Raw genomic sequence first — 20,170 nt, forward strand, 5'->3', positions numbered from 1 at the left:
GTGAACCAGCACCTTAAGTTCGAGTCCCTAATCTCGTTATATGACATTGTATAATGACAATAAAGTCTATTCCATCTATTCTATTCTATTTTACAAGTGCATCAGCAACAAATTAGTGTTTGTCCGATATACATTGTTTGCATAATGACAAGGTGCATTGTTGTACTTTGAGTTGAGTGGACAGTAAACTCCCCTCCCCACCTGGTTTGTGTCATTTATTCATTTATCTTTTTTCCAGGTTTGATACTGTCCACTCTAATATAAGAAAGAACATTTTTATTGTACATCTCACTGAACCACAAGTAAACATACATATAAGAACCCCTTTAATTTGTCTAATAATTCATTGACAAAGATATTTTCTTATAAACACACCTTGCACGGGTCTTGAGAGGATAGAGACTAAGTTGCCTGCCATTCCAATGCATCCTCTTCTTGCTTCTGTCCATGTCGTCTTCTCCTTAATGATTCTGAAACACTAGAGGCATATATAAGAAGAAGAAGAAGAAGAAGAAGAAGAAGAAGAAGAAGAAGAAGAAGAAGAAGAAGAAGAAGAAGAAGAAGAAGAAGAAGAAGAAGAAGAAGAAGAAGAAGAAGAAGAAGAAGAAGAAGAAGAAGAAGAAGAAGAAGAAGAAGAAGAAGAAGAAGAAGAAGAAGAAGAAGAAGAAGAAGAAGAATTTATTTGTCATGCAGATTTAACACACTCACGATGGGCGACCCACAGGAACACACACACACACATGCACTGAGTCGCTGATCAAATGTTCTTTGCACTTCCCATCCTGTCGTCCTTCCCCTCAAGGGCAGCCAGTAGCAGACAAGGGCTGCAGCGTGTGCCACACCCGGGGAGCAATCCAAGTGCTCCTGTCCATCTTCTTCAGGGATGCGACAGCGTTAGTGATCTGTTGTGCATGTTTTTCCATTGGGTTTATCTTATCGGGAGGGGAAACCCTTGCGAGCATGGAGAGAACATGCAAACTCCACACAGAAAGGCCCGGGAGATACCCCACCTGGGTAACTGGCAACACGGCAACCTGGTCCTCAAGCGGGAATCGAACACAGGACCTTCTAGCTGTGAGGTGACAGTGTATTATGCAGATTTTCAATGATCAGACATGCTGCAAGTGTTACAGTTAATTGTCACTCATGCTGGAAAGGTATAGCAGAGCTGACAATCTAGCCAAATCAAAGGTTTGCTTTTGAATGGGCAACTTCCATGTTTCATTTCAATGTTTAATACATTCCTGAAATGTTCAAAGGCTGAAACAAGGTGGTTAAGGCTTTGATCCAGACACAGTTCACATTACTGGCTGACACAAAGGTGCTTTGATCCAGACACAGTTCACACTACTGGCAGAAACAAGGTGCTTTGATCCAGACACAGTTCACACTACTGGCTGAAACAATGTGCTTTGATCCAGACACAGTTCACACTACTGGCTGAAACAAGGTGCTTTGATCCAGACACAGTTCACACTACTGGCTGACACAAGGTGCTTTGATCCAGACACAGTTCACACTACTGGCTGACACAAGGTGCTTTGATCCAGACACAGTTCACACTACTGGCTGAAACAGGGTGCTTTGATCCAGACACAGTTCACACTACTGGCTGAAACAAGGTGCTTTGATCCAGACACAGTTCACACTACAGGCTGAAACAAGGTGCTTTGATCCAGACACAGTTCACACTGAAACAAGGTGCTTTGTTCCAGACACAGTTCACACTACAGGCTGAAACAAGGTGCTTTGATCCAGACACAGTTCACACTACAGGCTGAAGTGGCGAAAATCAAGATTTATTGAGAGCAGTGTGAATACAGAAATCTTGGGTCATTTTCATATGTGGTCCTATATCTGATACATATTTGATCTCTGCCCGTGTGATCAAAGTGAGAACATTCAGATTGGAATTCAGTATGATACTTAAAAAAAAAAAAGATTATAGATAGATATAGATAGTATCTACAGATATGTAAAAGGATTAAGTATATAATGGTAAGAAATTAAGAATACATATATATATATATATTTGTATTATTATTTATTATTATTATTATTATTATTATTATTATTATTATTATTATTATTATTATTATTATTATTATTATTATTATTATTATTATTATTATTATTATTATTATTATTATTATTATTATTATTATTATTATAATTTTGTATACGGTATATACAGCATTATTGTACATGCTATCATACAGAGTTATATGGGTTATATACAGGTGTTTAAATAGGTATATAGAGGGATTATATGCAGGTATATTCAGATATTGTAACTGAGGGGTACAATTCCCTGACTGTATTATATAAGTATGGTATCATTAAACCACTACTGTCTTATGTACATTACTACTGGCCATACAGTACACAGGTATATGATGAGAACACCTCCACAATGACACGGTTCCACACAAAACTGGGTTTAAGAATATTTATTAGCAGCAATGATAGTATAACAATACTTTACTTTACGTAGGGTTGTGCTTATAAGGCAAAGAATGTGCGTGAGCAAATCAATAACGTAAGTCCATTATCATATTACGCAGGAGAGAATGAATACCACCTGTATCTTAGGAATTATATCTATGGTACACTAGTTAGGCAGCGGGAGATACTGGTAGGGTCCCTCCAGTTGTAGGCCAGCAGGGGGAGGAAATGTTCGAATGCAAACTCTGGATCAACGGGGAATCAATAAGCTCCAGCTACGGGGGCGGTACATTACTCCCTTGATCAGCAGACGAAAGCAGCAGCTGTAATCCAGGTATGCGTGCAGCATAGGTGAAAGCCAGCCAGCCTCTCCAAGAGACGGGCTCGAGTGATGTTCCTCACGGGTAAATCCCACACAGTAGTGGGGTGTAGACGATTCTCCTCCGCTCCAATAGCCACAGGACCAAAGCAATATAATAATAATCCAGCCGGAAAGGGGCTCTGCATTCACCGGTGTAGATTCTCCGGTGCGCGGTACTTCACATTAACTAGGTCGAACTTGACGTTATTCCACTAAGCTCTGACACTTTACTATCCTATTTGCACGCGGTTATAAGTGCTCTATTTAGATGCACGGTTGCTCACTTCACTTGGTCGTTGACTCGTGATGAAGGCTTTACGTTTGAGGGTAACACGTTTCTAGGTTAACTCGTTCAAGAGTAACTTGACTTTAGGCTAAGTGCTGCTGTATCCACCTGCGACGTATTTATACGTGCGGTGAATAATCTAGTACCAGCCTTATTCCTGTCTCGTATTCTTGCGCCGAACCGGGCATGTTCAGACAAGCCTTGGCGGTAACTTTGAAGTAGACCTTGGGGGTATGGCAGTGGCGCCTAAGGGACCACTGTCCAATAGGAGAACGAAATATTATGGTCTGTACTAGGTAAAAGGGATATTCCGTGTATATGCACAAAGAATACACAAGGGATATCAGACGATATACAAATACTATGCAATATATATCAATCAATAAATATATATATTCGGTTTAATCTGATCCTTCGTAACAGATATGGTGACAGTGACTTCTTACCTTTGAGTCAAATAGAGACCAGTCGACAGGACAGCCACCTTTAGGAGGCTCTGTCGGCTTGACAGTGGCGTTGACAGGAGGTGATCCATTGCGTTTACAAAAGGACCCGGCATCTGTCCCACAATTATTATCATGCCAGAATCCTGTGAGCACATTGAAGAGACAACGTTTCATATTTCCCCCAAAAAGCTAACGAAACAATAGCATTTGTTTATTTTGTTTGTCTATTGAACAGGATCTAATTTCTCCCGATGAGCCGGTTGGCACCTTGCATGGTCGCATCCGCCGCCGTCGGTGTGTGAATGTGTGAGTGAATGGGTCAAATGTAGGGATGTCCGATATTATCGGCCTACCGATATTATCGGCCGATATTGGCATTAAAATGTGATATCGGAAAATATCGGTATCGGTTTTCAAAAAAATAAAATAAAAAATGTTTTGTTAAAATAGGGTTAGTTGGTACAATTAGTTGGTACAATACGGTTAGTTTTTACAATAGGGTTAGTGGTACAACAATAGTGATGAAATCAATGGTTTTAATATTTTCTTTTTTTACATTTCTATAACCTTTATTTACCCAGGCAAGCAAGTAAGAACAAATTCTGATTTTACGTTATTGTCAAAAGTATGCACAATGTTGTGTTAATTCCACAACAATAGATATGTAATGTTAATTACCTGAAATTATTCCGTTTTTGGGGGGTAAACCCTGCATATATCGGTATCCATTGATATTGGTATCGGAAATTAAGAGTTGGACAATATCGGTATATCTAATTGTAACTAATTGTAAAGCGCTTTGGATAAAAACGCTATATAAAGAAGCAGCCATTTACCATTTACAACCATTTCAGGGTGAACGCTTTGTTAAAAATTGTCTCGTGCAATTGTGCCAGTGAGAGGGATGTGAGTTTGCTCACCCATTGAGGTTGTCATGACGACACAGTTCTCATCATTGTTCTTGAAATCAGGTTGATCTTCATCCCACCTCTCAAACACCACTGGAGAGCCATCCATCCACCTTGGTACAATAAGGGTTAGTTGGTACAATAGGGTTAGTTGGTACAATAGAGTTAGTTGGTACAATAGGGTTAGTTGGTACAATAGGGTTAGTTGGTACAATAGGGTTAGTTGGTACAATAGAGTTAGTTGGTACAATAGGTTAGTTGGTACAATAGGGTTAGTTGGTACAATAGGGTTAGTTGGTACAATAGAGTTAGTTGGTACAATAGGTTAGTTGGTACAATAGAGTTAGTGGTACAATAGAGTTAGTTGGTACAATAGGGTTAGTTGGTACAATAGGGTTAGGTAGTACAATAGAGTTAGGTAGTACAATAGAGTTAATTGGTATAATAGGGTTAGTTAGTACAATAGAGTTAGGTAGTACAATAGAGTTAGTGGTACAATATGGTTAGGTAGTACAATAGAGTTCATTGGTACAATAGGGTTAGGTAGTACAATAGTTCATTGGTACAATAGGGTTAGGTAGTACAATAGAGTTCATTGGTACAATAGGGTTAGGTAGTACAATAGAGTTAGTGGTACAATAGGGTTAGGTAGTACAATAGAGTTAATTGGTACAATATGGTTAGGTAGTACAATAGAGTTCATTGGTACAATAGGGTTAGGTAGTACAATAGAGTTCATTGGTACAATAGGGTTAGGTAGTACAATAGAGTTAATTGGTACAATGTGGTTAGGTAGTACAATAGAGTTAGTGGTACAATAGGGTTAGGTAGTACAATAGAGTTAATTGGTACAATAGGGTTAGGTAGTACAATAGAGTTCATTGGTACAATATGGTTAGGTAGAGTTCATTGGTACAATAGCGTTAGGTAGTACAATAGAGTTAGTTAGTTAGTAAAATAGAGTTAGTGGTACAATAGGGATAGTTGGTACAATAAGGTTAGTTGGAACAATACGGTTAGTTGTTACAATAGGGTTAGTGGTACAATAGTGATGAAATCAATGGTTTTAATTTTTGGTTATAACAACCTATAGATATCTGTTTAACCGTGTTAAACTGTAAACCAGAGACAGACATCTCCTCTGGGTTTGTGTGTTGAGACAGAGTGTGAGAGAGATAAGAAACGGGAGAAAGCCCATTCAGGAGAGAGAGAGAGAGAGAGAGAGAGAGAGAGAGAGAGAGAGAGAGAGAGAGAGAGAGAGAGAGAGAGAGAGAGAGAGAGAGAGAGAGAGAGAGAGAGAGAGAGAGAGAGAGAGAGAGAGAGAGAGAGAGAGACATTGACATTGCTAACGAGATAGTCACACGACAGAGGGAGTTCGACATCGCAAGAGATAGAGAGACTTGAAGACATTAAGCTGTGGGTTCAAGTCACACAGACAAGCGTTGACAGCGAGACAGCAGAGATCCCTCCACAGGCTGGGGGAGGAGCAGCCCAGAGGACAGAGCTAGCTACAGGCTAACAGATAACAGGACAGGCTTCGGCTAGGGAGCTATGCCGAAACCATCAAGAGAGATAGAACTATTAATTTAGTTTCTTCACCTTTCAAAGACTTTCAATTTATTTTGTTTGGACGAGACCTTATGTTTATGAAATAAACTTAACCATCAAGGAAAGAGATCACGTTTCCAGTGTTAATTCTTCTGATTATGGATGTATCAACGGGGTGAAACAGTGTGTGACAGCCAGTAAGATTGCCATCAACCAACAAATGACTACAAACACAACGCAGAGGGACGTCACAGAACGGCAGGTGACAGGTTGATAAGGTTGCAGACCACCCTAATCTTACAATAGGGTTAGTTGGTAAAATTATAAACAAATGCAGTCCAATAATGAATAAATTAACATTAACAGTGACATGCTTATAATGCTCATAAAATCGATAACTCATAATATTCTTATGGTGGAGGTGCATTTATTTTCCTGAATGTTTTTAGACCCCGCCCCCCCCCCCCCCCAGAAATGTTGCTCTATTGTGCCCTAATACAGTGTCTAAAAAAGAAGAATGTGATACAAATCCTTTACGAAAACAAGTGACACATTGTTTTAGTGGAATTTCTGTCAAATGTGGTGACTTTCTTCAGTTTATGTGTTTTAAGACACATTTCCAGATACACTGGAAGCCAATGTGGTGAATTGGCAGAAAACATTAACCGTAAAGGTTTACGAAAAATAAAGAGCACCTTGATTTTTGTATCAAGGCAAGAATGACTGTGTGATGATGTGTCAAAAATACGTTCCTTTAAGCAAAACAATGTTCCTTTTAACACACAAAAAACAACTTAAGTGCATGGTTTCAATGCAACACAAATGTTACATACAGCACTTTGTGAATACATGGAATTAATATTATACTGAATACTATACTTTGATGTATATATATACTCTGATCCAGTACTTTGAAATCCATTACCCAGTATTTGCTGTAAGAAGGAAATTATTGTTGAAATACAAATGTTTATGTATGCCAATTACTTGTCAACATGTCCACACTGCTTCCATGCAGTCATACTTACCCATATGCACCGTCAAGATCCACCGTGAGTCCTATGTAATAAGAGCTGCCATACAGGTGTTTGGCGATCTGTAAACACACACACACACACACACACACACACACACACACACACACACACACACACACACACACACACACACACACACACACACACACACACACACACACACACACACACATTTATAATAAAACACAATGCATTTAGCCTTTTTGTATTTTTGCTCTGTGTTTTTGCATTTGGATTTTTGATCCTATTCTATGCAGTTCTGCCTGACCCCTGCTGCAGCCTGCTCTACCCCAGCTCACCCTGGACCCCTGCTGCAGCCTGCTCTACCCCTGCTCACCCTGGACCCCTGCTGCAGCCTGCTCTACCCCAGCTCACCCTGGACCCCTGCTGCAGCCTGCTCTACCCCTGCTCACCCTGGACCCCTGCTCACCCTGGACCCCAGCTCACCCTGGACCCCTGCTCACCCTGGACCCCTGCTGCAGCCTGCTCTACCCCAGCTCACCCTGGACCCCTGCTGCAGCCTGGACCCCAGCTCACCCTGGACCCCTGCTGCAGCCTGCTCTACCCCAGCTCACCCTGGACCCCTGCTGCAGCCTGCTCTACCCCTGCTCACCCTGGACCCCTGCTCACCCTGCCATACAGGTGTTTGGCGATCTGTAAACACACACACACACACACACACACACACACACACACACACACACACACACACACACACACACACACACACACACACACACACACACACACATTTATAATAAAACACAATGCATTTAGCCTTTTTGTATTTTTGCTCTGTGTTTTTGCATTTGGATTTTTGATCCTATTCTATGCAGTTCTGCCTGACCCCTGCTGCAGCCTGCTCTACCCCAGCTCACCCTGGACCCCTGCTGCAGCCTGCTCTACCCCTGCTCACCCTGGACCCCTGCTGCAGCCTGCTCTACCCCAGCTCACCCTGGACCCCTGCTGCAGCCTGCTCTACCCCTGCTCACCCTGGACCCCTGCTCACCCTGGACCCCAGCTCACCCTGGACCCCTGCTCACCCTGGACCCCTGCTGCAGCCTGCTCTACCCCAGCTCACCCTGGACCCCTGCTGCAGCCTGGACCCCAGCTCACCCTGGACCCCTGCTGCAGCCTGCTCTACCCCAGCTCACCCTGGACCCCTGCTGCAGCCTGCTCTACCCCAGCTCACCCTGGACCCCTGCTGCAGCCTGGACCCCAGCTCACCCTGGACCCCTGCTGCAGCCTGGACCCCAGCTCACCCTGGACCCCTGCTCACCCTGGACCCCTGCTCACCCTGGACCCCTGCTGCAGCTTGCTCAAGTCCTGCTCACCCTGGACCCCTGCTCACCCTGGACCCCTGCTCACCCTGGACCCCTGCTGCAGCCTGGACCCCTGCTCACCCTGGACCCCTGCTCACCCTGGACCCCAGCTCACCCTGGACCCCTGCTGCAGCCTGGACCCCTGCTCACCCTGGACCCCTGCTGCAGCCTGGACCCCTGCTCACCCTGGACTTCGCTCTCCACCACTGGACTGGATCACATACTCTAAGACCTCAATAAATACACCCAGCATTGGGTTTTCTCTGCACTCCAATATCAGCCATGAAACAGCAACGACAGAGAAATAAAGAGAATACTTTTACCCTTTGTTCACTTTGGTCCCCAGCTGACATTATTTCTCCTCAACCAAAGCTTCTTCTGTGCCTTCTCTCATCTCCCGCCGTTCAAAACCTCCTCCCACGCATCCCCAACTCTCCAAACAATAATGAAGTCGATAGTGCTGTGAACCCTCCGAATCCTACTTCTACCGGACCAACCCTAAGCATTACATCCTCCCTGTTAAATTTCTGCTGCCTTTGTGAGCCTCCTCCACTGAATCCTCCCGGGGTCGACTCACAGCGGATGCCCTAATGTGAACTGCATATCCGTGAGTAACTTTCACTTCTGGAAATCTATCAAGTAAAGTATCATAAGTGCTACTGCCCACCTGTTTCCATAGGAAGTTATTTTCAGCACCGCTGTTAATGATGACCATGTCGCTGTGTCTCTGCTGACAGAAGTGGCGTGCGTCATCCATGCCCATCCTACGGGTATTAATGTAATACTGACTTCCTTTCCACTCGATCCAGCCATCACTAGTGACGGTGTAATCTGCAGAGAAAATTGTCATCAAACATCAACATTCAATTGAAGCTTTCAGATGAAGAACCATACTTTAAGTGTGTTTACATTTTTTATATTTTTTTGCAAAGCATTTGTAAAATCAACCCCAATCGCATTGGCTCAATGGTAATTTTGAGCCAGTTTTTCAAATCATCATCAGGTTGGGACAATTTTATTAAAATATCCCAATATCTGGATTCCCAGTGCTTTCCCAGTAAAGACTAAATATAGAACACTTTTAGCCCAAGCAGTTTAATTCATTATTACATGGTTACATTATAATATCAGGCAAATGACTGTAAATAAGTAAGATGCACAACTGAAGTCCAGATATTGTGCTAAAATAATTCTAATAGCAATTTCCTGACGTCTGGCTATTATATGTCAAGACTAGATATATCCCACTTCTAGCCCAAAGATTATTACATATTTTGTATATTTAGAAACAACGACTATGTTATCTAGACGTGTACTAAACTTTCACTTTTAAACCATATTTAGCCTCATTTTTGCCTGACACATTTTAGTCGTCTAATAGACAGATTGCTCAGTGAGTTAACAGGCCTCTATCTTGTCATCTGTTCATCAAATAATGTTTCAGCCTGTTTTGTAAGAAAAAATAAGTAGATGCAAGAGTTTGGATTACTTTGATTCACTAATGGATACAGATGATACAAGGGCAAAGTAAGAAAAGTAAACAAAGTAGCATTAGGCACCCTGATTTAATTTGTTTACCTTACAAGATGCACAGACGAAAATATAATTTTTTTATAACTTTTAGAGCACAAAGGTTGATTTCTCACAAATCCTTACAATTTCTGTGAAAAGTCTACGAGGCCTGTTATTTTTCAACCCCAGATCCACCTTGTTTTGTGGGATCAATACCCTCCTGATGTTTACTTTGAGCTTTGAAAAAAAGCTATTTAATCTTGATTAAAATCAACACGATTCAGTATGAATGGAATGTACATAAAAATACACACAATTATACAGTTTATGTTACATTAGGGCTGCAATGATTCGTCGACCATGTCGATGTCATCGACCATGAAATTTTGTCGATTTGCATATTCATGATCGACGCATCGTATTGTTACTTGTATGCCTTATGTGGTGGAAATGGCAGACGTTCAAAGTCATAACATGTGCAACGTGTAATCTAACTAGTGCGTAATGAATCACATTCAAAATATAAATAACTTCTCTTAAACCACTATTCGTGATTCTGCCTAGAGTCAGGCCTCGACAGTGCGCATTTCGCTCGCATTTGATAACTTCATGCCAACTCCAGCTGTAAGGGATGGGCTGAGCCCATACCACCACCTTAAATTTTAGAAGCTACTGTATGACAGCTCTTCCGCCCTGTGTTCTACAGCCCTGTGACAACTCCTCTCGCGAGTTGCGCTATTTCTATGTGCAATGAAAACTCTGCAAGCAATGCATCTAACATGTTTTACATCATCACCATTCCTGTATGCCCACGTCGCGGTAAAAACCTTAACTAACGTTAGCTGCTAATGCTAACGCTAACTAATTGATTGATTGATTGACAATTGTATTAACATATTGCAGAATGGGTACAATACAGTATGGCTCAATACACAGAAAAGCTAAGCTAACCCTGGAAACGCTCACGGACACAGGATAAATCAGTTTCTGCGGAGTTCCAATAGTGAGGAAGGGCGGGGGGGCCTGAGCCTGTCTCTGTTTCCCTCTCTCTCTCTGTACGTTCAATGATTTGAAGTAGCGTTACACTATAAAAACGACCTGGATAGTTGATGATAATAAATATTTCACTTCATTAGCAAAAATATTGTAAAATCCTTAAGTCTGCTATAAGCTATTCACCCTTTCTCTTGTGTGTACTGTGTATGGCGCCGCTTGATCAAGCAGCGGCTTTTTGTCTCACCAGGAATAAAAAATCAACTATTATTTGCATACTCATGTTTAGTCTATTTGCCTAATATATTCGCGCTGACCCTTTGTACACAAGACAAGAGCTACTGGACATTGGTTCACGTGTCGGATTACTGGATATTCCCATCTTTTTTGATGGACCGAATGGCATTGTCGTCAGACCTCCGGGCACACCGGGTCTGTTTACATTGCCTCCCCGGACAAAGAGGCCTCATAGATGGCGTAGGGATCGCAAAGAAGCGGGGCTGCAGAGCTGGTGCGCGACTGAGGCTAGCTCAGGCTCCTCATAGCGCTGCCTCCTTTTTGCCAATGTATGGTCGCTGGCAATGTTCCCTCAAATTTTTTTTCGGTCTGAGCAAACACTCAAACCTCCTGAGCAGACATCAGCAACATACGTCACCTGCCGATTAACTGGTTAGTTGATAAGCGGCGGTTTGTAACAAATCTGAGAATCTTAACTTCCCTCAATGTCTAACATAAAAATCTATACATTTTTGCTGATTATATTCCTTAATCAAATATTTATTTGACCATTGATTGACGATACAGAGCAAAGTCCTTACTTTGGCTGGGTTGGCGGCAGCGGTGTGAGTCGTGTCACTAACTTTTGTCTTTTTAGGAGGCTGACTCGTCATTATTTTATTAAGTGAATTATCATGCGACTTCAAGGGTGACCATATTGTGATTTTTTTTTTAAAGAGGACACTCTGCCTTCAGCCTCAAGATACTTAATGATACTCGAAGTTTACTCAAAGATGCCTTATCATTTTAATATATTTAAAGTATGCCTCCTCTGTATGGATATAACATTTCTGTTTATATTATTTTATATAACAAAATAATATCTCTATAACCAAAGTTACTCAACATGCTGTATTATGCCTAAAGTAATCTATCTGACAAATCTCAAGAAAATAACTAAATCAACCTATGACAAAATAATATATATTTTCAAGTCTTACTGGACAAAATAAAGAACAAGAAAAATATGAAGTAATGTTCAAAATCAGTGGTTCTCAACTGGTCTAGCCTCGGGACCCAACATTTTCCTTAGTCGCGACCCAAATTTTTTAACCACTATGATTTATTTCAAAAAAAATTGTTGCACTAATACACAATCCTTCATGCACTGTTAAAAACATGAAATAAACACAAAAAAGTGCAACAAAAGTGCAACTAGGGCTAAAAACCCAATGAAATAAAATTATAATAAATAATAATGCTGCTTCTCTTAGCAGACTTCTTAGCTTAACATAACAGACCTACAGTAAGTTTGGGGGAACTAATGGGATAACTGGGGTTGCAACAAAAGTGCAACTAGGGCTAAAAACACAATGAAATAAAATGATAATAATAATAATAATAAATATATCCTTCTTAGCAGACTTCTTAGCTTAACATCCCAGGGAACTAATGGGATAACTGGGGATGTTGTTTGCTACTGACAAGAGTCTCAAAGTCTGGGGTGATGGTAGACAAAGCAACTCTGAGGTCATGCTCAATGTCCAATTTATTCCTCTGCTTTGTCTTCAGCTGGACCAGAGCTGAGAAGCCACTTTCACAAAGATAGGTAGTGCAAAATTAGTGTAAATTATAAAACAGTAACCTCACAAAGATAGTAATTTAAAAGTGCACTATGTAGTTTCGATTTGTTTACATTTGCATAACTTGCAATTAGTGTACAAAACTAATTTATTACACACATAATCCTTAGAATGATTGTATCATAAGCATCTTATCAAACCAAAACATCATTTTGAGGCATCAAAATAGTTTTAAATAATTTTCTTTCTCTCTCTGTATAGCTGCATACTACAATCAAACTCTCGCCTCGCACAGCTTTATTTGTAATGTTTTTCTGTGTCCATGTGAGCTTTGAGATCGCCAGCACCATTAGACACAGAAACATATGGTCAAGCTTTGCACGTGTTGCACTCCGCTTCCAATTAGTCTCGACCGGGACGGTAAATTGGGAATTTTCTCTGCAGTTCATCTGTAATGAACATTTTCGATTTGGCATTGTGAGCAGAATCAATGCTGGTCGGATCTGTCCGCTTCCTCATCTGTTGTGTGTGTGAGCGCAGTAGCGACACCCACAAAATACTGAAAGCAGGCTTCTCTGGGTAACGTCACACGCAACAGGGTACCGTAGTATTCGGTGCAACGCGCCAGTCAATTTAACTACATGCATATACACAAACGTTTCTGTGCGCGACAGATTTCACGGTCACCCAGGGGTCAGTATTGGGTCCCCTCCTATTCACCATCTATCTCCTTCCCCTGGGCACAATCCTCCGTCACCATGGGGTCCACTTCCACTGCTATGAAGACGACACACAGGTCTACATCTCCTCCACACCCACCACTGCCCTTCCCCCCACCTCCCTCACCACCTGTCTTGAGGACATTAGGAGCTGGATGAGCAGAAACGTCCTGAAATTAAATGGCAGCAAATCCGAGGCCCTGCTCATCGGCTCCAAATCACAAAACACCCCAGTTCCAAACATCACCATCGACGGCTTCCCTGTACCCTTCTCCCCCCAAGTCAAAAGCCTTGGTGTCATTCTGGACGGTTCCCTCTCCTTTGCACCACACATCAAATACACCACCCGGTCTGCCTTCTTTCACCTCCGTAATATCTCCAGACTCCGCCCATCCCTGTCCCAATCAAATACAGAAACCCTGGTCCATTCATTTGTCACATCCCGGATCGATTACTGTAACGCTCTCCTCACCGGCTTTCCCACCAAACTCATCAACAGACTCCAAATCATCCAAAACTCTGCTGCTAGGATTATCACCCGCACAAACTCATCCCACCACATCACCCCGTCCTCATTCAACTACACTGGCTCCCTGTGCACTACCGGATTGATTTAAAAAATCTCTTACTCACCTTCAAAGCCCTCCACAATCTAGCCCCCACCTACATCACTGACCTCCTCCAAGATTACACCCCCTCCCGCACCCTTCGCTCATCCTCTACTGGACTCTTATCCATCCCCAGCTCACGCCTCAGTACCATGGGTGCCCGAGCGTTCAGCTGCTCGGCTCCCAGACTCTGGAACTCCCTGCCCCCACATATCCGACAGTCTGGCTCACTATCATCATTCAGATCACAATTGAAAACCCATCTGTTCAAACTCGCATATTCACTATAACCTCCATCACTGCCCAATACCCCCTGCTGTTTGTTTGTCTGTTATTTTAACTTCACTGTTTTTTATACTTCTTGTTGTTTATCTTATTCTTTTCTTAACCTTGTCTTTTAACTGCCTTGCTTACTGGGCATACTCACTATAACTGCACCCTGTGTGCCACTGTTTTATATTTCATACGTTTACATTGTTTGTCTTGACACTTTTGCAAAGATCATTGTTTTAATCCTGATTGTTCTGTTCTTATGCCCTGTAAGGTGACCTTGGGTGTTTTGAAAGGCGCCTCCAAATAAAATGTATTATTATTATTATTATTATTATTATTAGATGTGCGTGGGAGTGTTTTGCCAACGGGCACACGTTAGAGGGAACATTGGTCGCTGGCGCACAAACTGGACAAGCTACGTTTATGGATTACAAATAACAAAAGGATTTCGGATGCAAACATGCTAATCTTCACTGAATCCTGGCTACACGATGGCGTACCAGATAGCGCGATTGAACTACAAGGACGTCATTGTATTCACTCTGACAGAATAGCTGACTGCGGTAAGAAGCGTGGGGGACTTGGTCGAAGTCAATCATCTTGCCATTGTGGGGGGGTGATAGGAGTCCTGCAGCTCAGAGCCCATCCTTCTCCTTCCCCTCAGGGAATATCAGATATCTAGGAATCAACATTTCACCCAGACTGTCAGAGTTATTTCAACTCAATTTCATCCCACTGTTAAAAACAATAGAAGACGACACACAAAGATGGCTAAACTTACCACTCTCACTAATAGGTAGAATATCAACTGTCAAAATGTCAATTCTCCCAAAAATTCATTATCTATTCACTATGATCCCAACCCAGCCTACCACCAATTGGTTCAACTCCCTGGACTCCACCATTACAAAGTTTTACTGGAAGAATAAAAAAGCAAGAATTAAGTTAACCACCCTTCAAAAAAACAAAAACCAAGGAGGACTTGAAGCACCTAACTTTCTCAACTATTATCTGGCCAACCAATTAATATACATCTACAAATGGATTCACCCTACCCAACAATACAACCCCTGGGAAGACATTGAGAAGGACGTGTGCATGGAAATCTCACCACAAGATCTGCCATTCTTTAGCACAAGCATAAAACATCACTCTTGTTTTAGGAATACAGTCATTTCCACAACTCTGACAGCCTGGTGGAAAGCCAACAAAATCACTGGTAACACACTAACCCCCTGTAAATACACACCAATCTGGCACAACCCTGACTTTCAACTCGGCAAATCACCCATATACTTCCCAGCTTGGAAACAAAAAGGCATTACTCATTTACATTTACATTTAGTCATTTAGCTGACGCTTTTATCCAAAGCGACTTACAAGTTCTGTACGACAATTCATCAGGAAGGGTACAACTCTATCAGCTGAGTAACAATGTTCATCTTCACCACATCTTCACAGACAACAGCCTAATCACTTATCAAGATTTGACTGAAGGATACGGCATTGGGACAGACAAACACTTCCAATTTCTACAGCTGAAATCAATTTTGAAATAAAAAATGAACACTACACAGAATGATCTTGAACCACCTCCAATTATATTAGCAATGAATAAAATAACATCACAGAAGAAAATATTTTCAAAAATATACAAAATACTGGCAAGCGCAGACACTACATTCCATCTCCCCTTCACAAAATGGGAACAGGACTTGGCTTTCTCTCCCAATGCCGTATCCTGGGAACAAATTTGCACCAACACATTCACAATGACTAACAACACTAACCTTCAATTAATCCAATATAAGGTGTTACACAGAGTACATATCACACAGCACAGGATGTTTAAAATGGAATTTGCAAGCACAGATGTATGCTCCCATTGCACCCTCAACACCCCAGACAACTATTTCCATGCCACCTGGCTCTGCCCACCTGTTCAAGACTTCTGGAATTCCGTCATCAATACACTATCCCGGGTCATGAGCTGCAGCATTCCTCTCTCCCCCTCCCTCTGCCTACTTGGGGATACTACTGCTATCAATTTATTAGTCCAGAACACCAAACCCCTACTCGTTTCTCTAGCTGTTGCCAAGAAAACTATCCTCTTAAACTGGAAGACAAGAAAAAATTTGAATACTGGGCAATGGTTGGGCCTTCTCTCAAATTACATATCACAGGAAACAATCTCAACCGTGGATCACATCGAAGTCTCACAATTTAATAACATCTGGGAATTGCTTGTGGATAATCTAGGCTCCTAATCATAGGAGATTGACCTGTGAGCCATCCACTCCATAACCCACCCTTCTCTCAATCCCCCTCCTCACCCGCTACTTTACTTACTCCCCTCTCTGCCCTCCCCCTTTCCCTTGTCATGTGTATTCGTTGTTGTCCTTCATTGTCCTTAGTTGTAATTTGTTTGTCAATGTCTAGTCTGAGTTCCCCCCCTCCGAGAGGGCAATGAAATATATTTTTTTAATATTTTTCTTATTTTATACTACACTTTTTATTTAATTTTGTACTGTAAATAGTTAAAACGTATAATATATAATAAATAATAAAGTTGTCCCCCAAAGAGGGGGGGGGGGGGTGGATGGAGTGCCCTCAAAAAAGGGCAGGGAAAAAAACAAAAGAAATTAAAAATAAAATAAAAGAAGCGTGGGGGAGGAGTGTAAACAACTTGTGGTGTACAGATAATGTCACCATCGTTAAGCACTGTTCGGCTCAGCTTGAGTTTGTCATGATTAAAAATAGGCCATTCCATCAGCCCAGAGAAACTACATGCATCATTACAGTCGCAGTATATACACCACCAGATGCTAATGCAAAGCTAGCCATGAAATAACTGCATGTAGCCATTAGCAAACAACAGACACGCCACCCGGAGGCTGCCTTCATTATTGCAGGAGATTTCAACCACTCCAATTTAAAGTCTGTACTACCTACATTTTTCCAACACGTTTCTTGTCCAACAAGAGGAGACAACACATTAGATCACCTATACTAACACCAAAGACGCTTACAAGGCCCTCCCTCTCGCCCACCTGGGCCAGTCGGACCACATCTCACTGTTCCTCCTACCGAAATACCAACCACTCATCAAGCGTCCATAGTTAAATCTGTGAAAATCTGGCCCGAGGGAGCAGACCTGGCACTTCAGCATCAGCTTCAAAACACCAACTGGAGTAACTTTTCTGCGGAGGCCACAGTGGACTTTCACACAAATGTTGATACCTTCACCTCCTCCGCCCTGGACTGCATCAGCACCAACATCAACAAGGTCACCACCACCAAGCTGACCACAATCTTCCCTAACCAGAAGCCATGGATAGACGGGCAGGTCCGCCAGCTGCTGAACGCACGTGACATCGCCTTCAGATCAGGTGACCCACAAGCCTACAGTCTACACACAAGCACACATGAGCACACACACGACACACACACTGTACACGCTCACACACTAGCAGCCACTTTAACATGAGCAAGCACACACTCATGCTGCACACGCCCACACCTATGGCTACTAAGGAAAGGTCACTTTAAGAATAGTATTGTATAACTTGAGATTGTAGAATATAGCATGTACATAAAGACCCAGTGCCTCATCCGTAGCTAACAGTGTATTGCACTACCACAGGACCTAGCATGTCCTACCATGCTCTGTAAATAACTCATGTACAGATACCGATATGCCCTACTCTGTTTACTTGTTTTATTGCACAATGTCGTTCTATTGGATTCTATTATATGTTATTACTATTGTATTATGCACATCGTTGCGGGCAAGACCACCCGCATTTCATTGTATACTTGTATGCCGTGACAAATAAAACTCTTGACTTGACTTGACTTGTCTAGCCCGGCCCGATCTGAAGAGGGGCATCAAACAGGCCAAGCACAACCACAAGCTCAAGGTCGAGGAGCATCTAAATGGCTCTGACCCCCGGCGCATGTGGCAGGGCTTGCAGGCCATTACAGACTACAAACCCAAACACGCCACCCCCCTGACCACTGACCCCTCCCTCCCAGACGACCTAAACTACTTTTACGCCCGTTTTGACAGGGACCACCATGAGAGGGCCATCAAGACCCCCACCCCTGCCAACCACCTGACCCTCACACTCTCCCCCACTGACGTGTTTGCGGAACTGTGCAAAACCAACACACGAAAAGCTGCCGGACCCGATGGGATCCCCGGGCGGGTACTCTGTGTCTTTGCTGGGCAGCTGACGGGGGTCCTCCTTACTGAGATTTTCAAGCTGTCCCTGGCCCAGGCAAAATGTCCCACATGCTTCAAAGTCACCTCCATCATTCCTGTCCATAAACACGCCTCCCCAGATAGCCTCAATGACTACCGACCCATAGGACTCACCTCCACCATCATGAAGTGCTTCGAGAGGCTTGTCCTGGCTCACCTTACATCCTGCTTACCACCCTCACTTGACCCCTACCAGTTTGCCTACCGCCAGTACAGGAATACGGACAACGCCATCTCCGCAGCACTACACCCTGCCCTCCTCCATCTGGACCAGGAGGACACGTACGTGTGACTTCTGTTCATTGATTTTAGCTCGGCATTTAACACCATCATCCCCTTCAAGCTGATCACCAAGCTCCATGACCTTGGCATCGACCCCTCCCTCTACAACTGGATACTGGACTTCCTGACCGACAGACTTCAGCATGTCAGACTGGACAGCCTCAAGTCCTCCACTCTCATTCTGAGCACTGGTGTACCGCAGGGCTGTGTGCTGAGCCCTCTTCTCTACTCCCTCCTCACCCACGACTGCAAACCGGTGCATGGCTCAAACACCATTGTCAAGTTTACAGACAAGTTCAACACCACCGTGGTGGGACTAGTCAGCAACAATGACGAGTCGGCGTACAGAGAAGAGGTCCAGTACCTAGCTCTGTGGTGTGCTAATAACAACCTGGCCCTCAACACCAAAAAAACTAAGGAGATAGTGGTGGACTTCAGGAAAAATAAAACAGGCACGCACAGCCCCATCCACATCAATAGAGAGGAGGTTGAGCGTGTCTGTAGTTTCAAATTCCTGGGAGTTCACATCTCTGAGGACCTGTCCTGGAGCACCAACCCCTCGACCCTGGTCAAGAAGGCCCACAAGCGCCTCTTTTAGAGCCATATGAAATCCACGTTCACGGAATCGCGGACGGAATCGCGGACGGAATCGCGGAATTGACCAATAAAAATGGAATCAACTGTAAAACATGGGATATTGCAGAATTTGCCCTAATCTGGACTGAAATTCCGTGTTCGGGAGAATATGGAACGTTTGGTGCAACGCGAACATGACCGGGGACGCTACAGCGTGTTACACACAACAATTTCCATGCGTCTGGCTGCTTCGTTTCAAGTTCAAGTTTCTTTAATAGTTGTCATACAGAAGTACAGAATACTTTTATACAAAATGCTTCTTCCTGTTACGCTCCAGAGACTGTGCTAGACAAGATAAGTACGAAATAACATAGTATAGCATGTAAATTAAAAGTAAAAATGAGGTCACAGTGTTCAGTATAGACATCAGCGTTTCCGTTAGCCGGTAATTACCGGTATTTGACGGGCAAAATCTGTTGAAGTCCGACATATTTAATCTCTCCGGTCTTAATGTCCGGTGAAAATAATTCCCTGAGTCTAAGCACAATTTGATTATTTGAATTGTATTAAAATAGGCTAAAATTAAATAGCCTATGCGATGAACGAAACAATCATTACATTTGTTTCATCGTTGCTTCTAATAATGACAACGACGTTGTCAGCGAGAGCTTAGTGCTGGGTGTGCGAACTTTTGTGAAGCTGCAGAGCCGGAGCAGCAGCAGCACAGTGCAGTACTCCAGCAGTACTCCAATTCAGCCATTGGCAATTCAATGTTGGGTAGGGGGCGCTGC

General features: G+C 42.9%; 1 protein-coding gene across 1 annotated transcript in view; it reads right to left on the minus strand.

The window, feature by feature from the left end:
- The window catches only part of LOC311239289 (macrophage mannose receptor 1-like), a gene marked incomplete at its 5' end in the record, with an annotated part of 86,044 nt that overhangs the window by 23,182 nt on the left and 42,692 nt on the right, over window positions 1-20,170 (minus strand). The window contains 6 exons of the mRNA XM_084327596.1: window positions 376-478; window positions 3,539-3,681; window positions 4,459-4,559; window positions 7,023-7,090; window positions 7,662-7,685; window positions 9,021-9,184. Of these exons, the coding sequence (XP_084183722.1) occupies window positions 376-478; window positions 3,539-3,681; window positions 4,459-4,559; window positions 7,023-7,090; window positions 7,662-7,685; window positions 9,021-9,184 (603 nt within the window). The remainder of the gene's footprint in view (window positions 1-375; window positions 479-3,538; window positions 3,682-4,458; window positions 4,560-7,022; window positions 7,091-7,661; window positions 7,686-9,020; window positions 9,185-20,170) is intronic.

Source organism: Notolepis coatsorum, assembly GCF_963971535.1.
Source record: "Notolepis coatsorum genome assembly, chromosome: 13".
NCBI lineage: Eukaryota > Metazoa > Chordata > Actinopteri > Aulopiformes > Paralepididae > Notolepis > Notolepis coatsorum.